We start from the raw sequence: 10,468 nt of genomic DNA on the forward strand, positions 1-10,468 counted from the left end.
CGACATTCATCATGATATATACCCTGGGTCGGTACCAAAGACAATCACTGAACGCTCGAGAATACTGGCTAATATAAAAATCATTGGTTTGATGATTGACAATGCTCTGACAATTTGTATAGACTCTACTGGAAACCAATTTAATGGATTGCACTCGAAATTTAACTTAGCGAGCCAAAAACTCATTTGCCTCGGTGACAACACCAGGTATATTTAATAAACGCCCTCTAATGACATCAGACCTGTCTCCCCTACTTTATTATCCGCTAATTTACACATAAAAAAGTCCGATGTTGACTTATCCACTAACTCGATTGTCTTAGTGCCGTTTCAAATCTCCGGCTTCTTGCTCGAGCTTATATAACGCGGGGGCGAGAGTTCACTAGCATGGAATGCCTGCGGTATGGCAGATCGACGTGCACCCCTGGCCCGCAGCAATTGTGCGGACATTCGGGCGCGCAGTACACAGCGCACACTCCTGGGCATTTCACATGCTTGTTATGCGAGTCGTCACCTGATTCTGGCTTCACAGCGGATTTGGTGCAACACGCACGCGGGCAGCTAACCATACATCTCTTGTTGCAAAATCGTGGACACATTGGTTGCTGCATCGGCATCATTGGTTGCATCATTGGCTGCTGCATTCCCCCACAACCGGCTTGCATTGTGGCATGCATGGTTGCTGCTGCATTGGGTTCATGACCATTCTTGGTGGTGGAGCGATAACACTGGCGGGATCTTCTTTGCTTATACTGAACGATCCGCATACAGTGGCTGTACCACAACCCCCACCAGCACCGCCCTGTGCGGGAGGTGGGCCGCCTGCGGCTGGACCTTTTCCTTTGTGTCCACCAGGCATTTGGCCGAAGCCTGGTTGGTGACCGAAACCTGGTCGTTGACCAAAACCTGGCTGCTGACCAAAACTGGACTGACCAAAACCTGGCTGCTGACCAAACCTGGATGTTGACAAAACCTGGCTGCTGACCAAACCTGGATGTTGACCAAAACCTGGCTGCTGGCCAAAACCTGGGGCTGACATACTGACCAAAGCCTGGCTGTTGTCCAAATCCTTGTTGCATACCATAGGGAGATGCTTGGCCATACGGTTGTGACTGGAATGGTTGTCCCGTAGGACCAGTTGCTCCCCCTGTGGGGCCTCCTCCAGCGGCTTGTGTGGCACCTCCAGGTGCGGGTGTTGTTCCATCATTTTGGTTGGGAGCTAATTGGTTGTTTGTGGGTGGAGGACTTTCGTCTTTGCGAAGTTCTATATTACATCATGAAACCAAGACAAACAGGTGAGAATCAGCCGATATCAGAAACCCTACTTACTTCGTGCGGTAAAATCTGCGCTGTGAATAGGTTTGTTTGTACTCGATACGGTGGAAAATTTTAAAAGTTATGGATTTCTGGAACTTATTCTGTGCATTTTCTGACCTATTCTGATCTAATTATATAAAATGCGTTTAAGTGATGGTGTGCTTTATTTATTAAGAAAAACACTACGCAATTGTGATGTTCGCTAGGATGTGATCCTGATTTGTGTGATTTGTGAGATTTGTGTGTGGTCTTCCGATGAAAATATTGTTCACGCAAATAAATATACGTTCAAAAGGATTTCAGTTGATTCATTTCTAGTTTCATATTTCTTGAACTCACTTGAATACATTTTTCCTTTCCATCTTCTTTTTACTGCTACAGCACTACTATCCCTTGAGTTTATAAAATTCACTATTGTTTTTTGCGTATTGGTCAACTCTAGGCAAGAAAGGAATCTGTATTAGAATTTAGAAAGCAAATTCACGCACGTGACAAATTTATTCATGCTTGGTATATTATCAATTGAAATAAGGGGAATAAGTATACCTGTCTCACTGAGAGCAAATGCAAACAGGAGAGGAAGAAGAATTATTGCCGGCGTTGTCTTCATCCTGAAAAGCAATGAAAATTGATTCACACTAATGTTAATTGTGATGCTGCTGCTCTGAGTAAAGAAACACTCGGTGTCCAAATGCACTATAATAATTATTAACAGATGAACTTGAACCTTGAACTTAAAACAAAGATAGACAGAACCGTATGTAAAACCTGGCTTACACAAAGACAAAACCTGGCTTACACATAGACAGAACCGTATGTAAACCTGGCTTACACAAATCATTTGTAGAAGAAAAGAAAAAGGATGCGTGCTATGCTTGTTCTTTTATTACATTGTGCGAGCAAGGTCTGCAGGATTCGTGAACATAATTTCGATGGTTAAGAAGAAGCATTTTTTACAATAAATTATCATTGTTCATTTTGAACTGTGACATTTCCTTCTAAAACACATCGCGTAAGCGAACAAAATGTTTTGGGTGCATTGATGCTGATTCAAACTTTGTTTCGAAGTTTTTTTCTATAATTTTTACCAGAGATATTGATTATAACCAGCATTTATGGCAATTATTCCAACAAAGTGCGCAGATTCCTGACTTACTAAATTTCTGCATTTGTGCATGGGAATGGCCTGTCGATCTTACTTCTAAACAAGCAGGTACTACCTAGAGCGCTGAATTCCGTAATATTTTATGTTCACTATGTTAACATATACGGTAACCATATATTATCGATAATGAAATATAACATTGTATGCTTCACATCCAATTATCTTTTTTCTGTAAATTACAATCTGTATCACTCTTTGTATATACTGTGTTTTCAATCCCGTGTCCCACAAGTAATCTTAGGACTATCACACCTTGAATATTAGTACAACTAGATTATTATCAAGCAAGCGAAGCGATTACGAATAAACTTACCAATATCACCTTACCAATCGTTTAACGCTAATAAAATATATCATTTCGCTTACCTGTGAGAGTGCCGCGTTCCGTCGAAAAGAAGCTAATACTCGATCGAATCGTGTTCGTCCTTCCGTGTCGATAATGCAGGTTGTTGTTTAAAAACAAAAGTCACGTCATCCTCTCTTGAAGGAAAGAGTTTCGGATGAGCTCGCTTCTGACGCAATTCGTTCACTTGCTTATTTTTCAAAATAACACTGGTGATTACTTTTGTACATAAGGATATATACACTATCTTCTAGTTCAGTTCTTTTCTAGATTCAAAATTCAAATATATAGTATCGTGTGCGCTACGTGCTTCTTTGTGTTAACTCGGGACACGAAGGGGAACCGAGGGTTAATCAGCGTTTAAATAATAAAGTTTACTGTCGTTGCAGTCGCCTTATGATGTGAGAGAAGGGCGATCCCTCTTCAGCAATATAAAATTATCTTTTTTGCCAGTAGCTAAATCACTTGTACTGTGAGTTGTAGTGTTAAAGTTGTTATTGCATGTAGATTATACCAGCCGCCTGGTTTAGACACCAGGCCCGCAGAGAACGTATTTCACAACAGTTGGATTATTGAACTGCAATCTCTAATCACACACGCAGTGTAAAACTACAAAATAAAGGTTAGAAGTCTTAGGTTGAAAGTCCAATATAGGATTTCCTAAGTTCCTAGCCCATTATATACCATCATTATTACATTCATTTATTTTTCTGCAAATATTTTTGAGGCAAATAATTATTTATCTACGCGCTCTGAAAGGAACATGATGACTTTTGATCCTATTTAATCAAGACCCGAAGAATAATCTTAACGATCGTCGTTCAGGCTCTGGCACAGCATGCACCCCTTGCATTTCACTAGCGCCGAACGCTTTATTAAAAAGAAGACATCAGTCCATTATCTGATGACATGCACCATCATCTGATGACATCAGATAATGGTGCATTTCAGTAAATTATCCACAGTTTCAGAAGGCTGTCTTGATTTCTATGGCGATGACTTACATAGCTGCGCTTAAGCGCGCGAAAATTTTATTTCTACAAGGTGACGAACTTTTCAGCCTGCAAAAATAGCCCTGTCTGCTTAACTCGTAGGTGCCTGAACTTAATGTGCCGAATAATTACTTAAAAACAAAATGCTATGATTTGGTATGACTGTGCGCGTTAATATGAGTGTGCGAAGTTAGTACCGAGTATGACTGTGCGCGATACCGAAGTCATGACTATTATCAAATAGGCAATAGGCACAATAAGAAATCTCCCAAAGATTTAACAAATTTCAACAAAGAGATTTACTTGCAAACGCTGTGCAAAACAGGCTTTTTGACTGACGGATGTAAAGACCCACCAGTCAAAACTTTTGATAAAGCTAGTGCCAGCGCATAAAAAATCAACACAAACAGCTTTTTATACAATCGTTTTTGGATAACTCGAAGCTCACAAAAAGTAGATACTACATAATGTTACCTTGTAAGTGGCTTAATTACTCATTTTGGGTTGACTTTCCACACATTTTTACAACATATATATGATTGCCTTCTAGTCCTACTCTACAATTTTATACCTATGAGGCTAACATAAACCACAAATTTCCTTGTGAGAGTAGGTAACCCGCAAGGTATTTCTTTCGGTAGAAGATTCATGTATGGTTTTGAATATTTCTGTTAATCTTTTTTCATTCATTTTTTCTTCCCAGGCACACAACAACGAGCGTGACAAGCTGCCGAACAATTACTCAAACAAGACATGGGACATCCAGCATTAGCTTGACCAGGAGGTACGATTTGACCTCTTTGCGCACAGCATGACGGACTGCACGACGGCGCGCAAGACTGGGCCGAGCATTGCGCACCACACTGCTGGCCACCAACTTGCATTTGAGGTTGATAGTTCGCTTGACCGCCACCAAGTTGAGTATTTGGCGGGTAAGCGTTAACCAAGCCTTGTTGGTAGGAACCACGAGCTTGGACGGGAGGTGAATTATATCCGCCCAAACTTGGAGGGAAACGACAGCATGGGTCTCTGCATGCCGGAGCACAAAGGTTGCTACATTGACCGGAACATTGACCGGTTGCTTGATATGGGGATGGTTGTTGTTGGGGGTATCCTCCATAGCCCTGCTGGGGGTAGCCTGAAATATGAAGTTAACGAATGTGACAGTGTTTTTGATCATGAATGAGATAAAACTTGATGAAGAGATCTAACTTAGAAAAATTTGGTCTAATGTTAGTTTGATCCCTGATTTTCACTTTTGCGGTGCATGCGGTCAGCTTACGTTTTATGAGATCAGCTGAAGGTTTTAAAAAAAAATTCCAGAATATATAAAATGCTCGCTTACATCTCCTTTCGCCAGGATTGTGTGGTACAAATGCAAAAAGTGAATTATTAAGTAATTATATGTTTCGCAACACTGATAGCAAGCAAAACATTTTCTTCAATAAGTTAATTTAATATCCTACCGTATTCAAACACATTTTTTTCCAAGTCAGAAATATAATGAAAATTATTTATAGCCATGCCTTCTGAATTAAACATAATGGGCATATTCTCACCTCGGTATGGTTGTGGTGTTCCTTGCCTGTTCCTGCTGTGCAACCCTGAAATTTATATAATGGAATTAAGTTATACTGCAGTTTACGCCAAATTTGAGAAAATCGCTTGGAACTGGATGTTCAAAACCTGGTAAACTCGATCCAGAGTAACGAAAATCGGCAAATAAAAATTTCCAAATGCTGCAGTTTTACCATGCGTAGTAACGAAAAATTATACGATACATGTGGATTTTTTCTTAAATACCTAGATTATGAAAAATCTTGATCTGTTAATTATGGTAGTGTAGGCAATAAAATTGGTAACAGCGATACTGATTGAATGACATTGAACAAGCTTTTAACTGTTTGTGTTGCTCTGATAACCTAGCTTAGCAAAAGTTGTACTGAACAGCCAGTAAGCAAGCACGCCATGGCGTATAGTTATCTCGTGATGCATGCTTTCTTGCCAAAAAACAATACTGCATGCGTTTCCTGCAAAGCAATATTCTGTTTCTCCTGAATCTCTTTCTCATTCTTCTATACTTAACAAAGTATACTTATGCAGATTGTAGTGATAACCTTTAAGATAATATATTTCTACTTCGTCATCTCTATAGGGAGCAGCACATTTTAAACTGTGTAGGATAATATCAGTAAGTAGCAAGTACTCACTTTTTCGCTGATCATATTGAAGTAGATTTTGGATGGCTCTGCCAGCTTTGTCTAGATTTTCTGAAAAGTGCATGATAGCGATTATCACATGCTGATTTGTGACTTAATATTTGATATATGTAAGCTCGTAGGTTTTTTTCTAATAAATTTCCGGTGTCTAAATATGGATTTCGACAAAAGTAGATGTTTGATGACTGATGATTCTATCAGATTAGCAAAGTTAATGTAAAAATATTCATCATATGCGACTATCATGCGAGCGTTCTAGGTTAACCCTTTCGGGTCGATTTGTGTTTTCCACCATGCCATGTAGTTTCGGTTAAAAGATATTGCTATCACATGTATTCTTACCTACACTTGTTTGTAACAATTTCTTCAACTGTCCAACATTGACTGCTTTAAGATCTGAAATGTTTTTCAAACTGTTTTTAAGTTTCCAAACTATTAATCATTAGCTATTATCCCTATCATCATCCAGGGATGATATCCCTCACATTCGCTCAACCGTTCATTTTTGAGGAAAGCATATTATTCATACTGGCGATAGCATTGATAACACATATAATTGAAACTGATACCTTTATCTTTGAGTTGTTTTGCAGTTTCTTTTATTTCTTCAGCTGTATTCTTTACTTTTTTCCTGGTGTCTTTACCTTAAGACAAAATACATTTTCTGTGACGTCCTAGTTACGCCACTGAACTGCACATTCATCCAACTATTTTTTGAATTATATAATTTGCTTAATAGTAAAGCAAGGATAAATTTCAATGTTGTCTGCAGTTTAAGAAAACAATTATGACTACTGCACGCCTTTAAAGTAGTTTCTATTGATATTGTAAGTTTTATTCTCCTGATCTTGCCTTAATATATTGGGTTTTGTTCTCCTGGTGAAAGACGAAATTTTGATGATCCACATTAAAGGCTAATTAGGCTATCGCATTACCGTACCTGAATCTTTGCTGGTTTCACTTTCCTTATCAGTATCAACGTCTGCCCCATCGTCACCGTCTTTACCTTCATCTTCATCCTCAGCTTCATCTTCTTTCTCGCTTTCTTTTCTATCATTACTTTCATCCTTGTTTCCTTCATCTTCATCTTTGATATCTTCCTGTTCCTTCTTCTTGTTTTCTGTTTCCTTTGAGTCTCCCGCCACGAGCTTCCCTTTATCATCTTGCTTTGGCTTCAGCTCACTTTTATCTTGTTTTTTATTCGACAATTCAACGTTAATACTGTCTACATTATTATCTTCCGGCATCTCATCATCATCTTCGTTATTTTCTGTGGTTTTATCTAATGTTATAAAAAGTTGGCTGTGCTTCATGGTTTAAGAAATATATTTTTATATTCTTGTGACGAATTTTCACCATGCTTATTTGTTTTAATGTTCAGTTTTCAGACAAAAGTTTACCATTATTATTCGGCAGTTAAAAATGAAATATATGAAATACGGTTTTTCATAATTTCATGGCTTACATGTATATCTATACTTTTAGTTTTCTATATTGCTATACCTCACTATAATTATAAAATGTAAAATTATACTTTACACTTATCCAAACTTATAATGAATGCATGATTTATATCCACAGCTCAAGTCACCTGTTTTCTTTTCTTCTTTTGCTTTTGGCTTGGCGGATACGTCTAATAAGGCTAACCCAATTGCACCAGCAGCTTTATCGTGCTGTTTTTGTTCCGAGGTTGCAGGAGCTGGAGGAGGAAGATCATCTGTTTTCTTGCTCTCTAAACAAAGTGTTTTAAATATCGATTCCTCATCTCGGATTGGAATTACCAGCAAAGAATAAGAAGTCATGCTTACCAGATAACTTTTCCTTCTTATACTGGTTGAATTTTTCCTTTAAAGCTTCGGAAAGAAGACAAAAGTGTATTAATTTTTCCTTCCGACAAAAAAATATTACACAATTATGATCTTGAGTCTTCTAACAAGATTCGTTATAGTCACCTTTAATTAAGGTGTCCTTATCTCTTTTTAACGACGATTCAGCGAATACGATCGTGATAACCCCCAGGAAGAATATTACAACCAATTTGTTCATTGTTTTGCTGAGCAAAAAAAACAACATAAAATTATAATGTACATTTTCGTTTGTATAAAAAATATTTTAAACTGAAAGAATTGACAGTATCAACAACCCATATCTGCCAACTTTTGTAAACAGGTAATTGCTTCATCCCCTAAATTGAGAGGCCCCAGCCTCTATGCCAGAAACTCACATGTTATTTTATCGACTAAAAGGCGATTACTGTTATTTTTGTAAATAGGAAGAATTGTCTGCGTGTCTCACACATTGGTTCGCTGTGTGAGAAAATCTAGAAACGTTAGGCACTTTCAAATTTGCGGGGCCTGTCGACCTTATCTTAAGGTGGCGCTTGGACGTTAATTTCAAATTCTAAATGAAACTGTTTAGCAGCGAAAGCATTGAATGGAAAACTTTTGCACTGAAATTTTATAATTATGGCCTTCATGTATGTGATTGTAAAATTGAAAGACATGCACGAGATTTTTCACTAAGGGTGCCGTATATCCACCATTTTAACACGGTTTTTAAAAAGAAATATTATTTAGCGCAACAAATCTTGAGGTGTATACGGGGGTAATGCGTATAAGTATGAAGCAATGTACAGTGAATGGTTATCATCTCCCATTCTTCTGCATGGCTCTTGTATGTAATAAGTGTTAGTTGTGCTTGGCTCTCCTCTTTAGTACACCAGACATATAGACCAGACATGTATGTCTAATATTTTACGAGTTTTGATGCTACTAATCAGCGGAGGCCTGTAATACTTTCGTACATGTATTACGAGACCTGTTTCAAACGTCTTGTTTTCTTGTGTGATGAAAGCAACAGCAATAGGAGGTATTTCCGACTGATTACCCTGCGTTTTCAATGCGCCTGGCACATTTGAACAACGACGTATGAAACTAGCCTATGGTTATAGGCAGTATTTCAAGAGTTATTTCACAATGTGTATGCGTGTTTCATCATTCATTGCGACTAAAATTGGTAAATTAACCTTGTAAAAAAGATCTATTTGTAAATGCGAAATTTCATGTCCCTAAAGAAACTATATCTTCATAATCGCCAGTACATGCACTAAACATTTTCACACTCAATATCAACATCGTCGCCCGTCGGACGGCCTAAACTAGGATAACGCAATGGTTATAAATTATTGTCTACTATATTTATTGTGCTCTCTGGTGGTAACTGCCATAGAAATATCTTTTACAACTCAAAAAGCTTGTTTGATATAGCAGGCTTTTGGGGTGCCTGTTTTGTCGTTGCAGTAATGACTTATATAAGGTTTCTAAACTTCAACCGAAAACAGCCACAGGTCTGCAATACATGTTAAACAATCGACGTCTATACAAACCACCATGTGTAATGTGTCAAATACATTGAAGTGATTATTTATTAATAATCTCATATTTCAAAATCACTCTCGAGAAATAAACCCTGAAGTATATAGATATAAACAACGGATTCGGACACCAACCTTGCAGCTTTCTGTGTTTTCGTGAAGAATATCAAAAATATTTGCTGATCAATATTATAGAAAGCCCCGTTAGCAAGTACTTATAACGGAACAAAGAACATATTGAAACGGTCAAAATGTTACCAGCCAATACAAACCGGTGCTCGGGAGTTTATCAATATTTTCCTTATAAATGAATAATGATTTACATATATTACTTTTCTTCATTTTAAACGCAAATGTTTTCTTTGGATGAAATGTTATGATAATATTTTAAGTAAATATACTCAATGCAGAATTGTCTTTCTTGAAGACATATTACGGAGAAAATTTGTTTGAGACATTTTATGTAGTTCAGGAAATTGCAGGAAAATCATCATTTAAAGTTATTACACTTCTCAAACAACCAAAAAACCGGCTGAAAAAAAAAGTTTCCACCAGTGTATTAGGATCAGTCATGAGTTTCGACAGGAAGCCAAAGAGGTAATCCAAAGTAGAAGTAGTCAGCCATTTTTGGTGGCAATAGTCTTCTCTTCAACTGAGTTGTATACAAATCCTTGGAAATAAGGAGTTTTTTGAAATAGGACGTAAATGTAAGCCGTATACTACAATCTCGCTTGCATTATATGTTTGTTTGCTTTAATTAACTAACGTTTTTCAATTTGCCACCCAAAATTTCGGAAGGCAAGCGAACTAGAACAACAATACACGCATTCTGCCACTTTACCCTACATGTGACGGCCACGGAGGAGCAAATATTGCAAGGAGAGTTTTATGCACCCAAACGCATTCTTCTTCTTTGAATCGTGCATATATGCAAACGCATGGCGTTTTTATGAGCATTCGGCTGAACAAAGAAAAAGCTTCAAAAGTTTTTATATATATTTGTTCTACTTTATCGTAAAACTCGCTTAGAAACAATCCGTCTCTTTTGAAGCGATAGGG

The 10,468-nt window shown here is 37.7% G+C and overlaps 2 protein-coding genes across 2 annotated transcripts; both read right to left on the reverse strand.

Moving 5' to 3' along the window:
- Nucleotides 1-696: 696 nt before the first annotated feature.
- LOC114539329 (50 kDa spicule matrix protein-like) lies at nt 697-2,929 on the reverse strand. The gene is made up of 6 exons (XM_028559956.1): nt 2,849-2,929; nt 1,864-1,928; nt 1,657-1,755; nt 1,027-1,264; nt 781-956; nt 697-707 (listed from the first exon to the last, which is right to left on the reverse strand). Exons 2-6 carry the CDS (start codon nt 1,925-1,927, stop codon nt 697-699), a joined length of 588 nt encoding a protein of 195 aa, XP_028415757.1. The 5' UTR covers nt 1,928; nt 2,849-2,929.
- Nucleotides 2,930-4,325: 1,396 nt separating this feature from the next.
- On the reverse strand, nt 4,326-9,665 carry LOC114539316 (rRNA biogenesis protein RRP36-like). Its single transcript, XM_028559942.1, has 10 exons — nt 9,545-9,665; nt 7,989-8,089; nt 7,845-7,889; nt 7,628-7,768; nt 6,977-7,318; nt 6,606-6,680; nt 6,379-6,432; nt 6,028-6,087; nt 5,377-5,421; nt 4,326-4,955 (listed from the first exon to the last, which is right to left on the reverse strand). The coding sequence occupies exons 2-10, from the start codon at nt 8,080-8,082 to the stop codon at nt 4,504-4,506; spliced, it is 1,308 nt and encodes a 435-aa protein (XP_028415743.1). The 5' UTR covers nt 8,083-8,089; nt 9,545-9,665; the 3' UTR covers nt 4,326-4,503.
- Nucleotides 9,666-10,468: the final 803 nt, after the last annotated feature.

The sequence above is a fragment of the Dendronephthya gigantea genome, unplaced genomic scaffold, assembly GCF_004324835.1.
Source record: "Dendronephthya gigantea isolate DGI-Jeju-01 unplaced genomic scaffold, DenGig_1.0 000199F, whole genome shotgun sequence".
NCBI classification, from domain to species: domain Eukaryota; kingdom Metazoa; phylum Cnidaria; class Anthozoa; order Malacalcyonacea; family Nephtheidae; genus Dendronephthya; species Dendronephthya gigantea.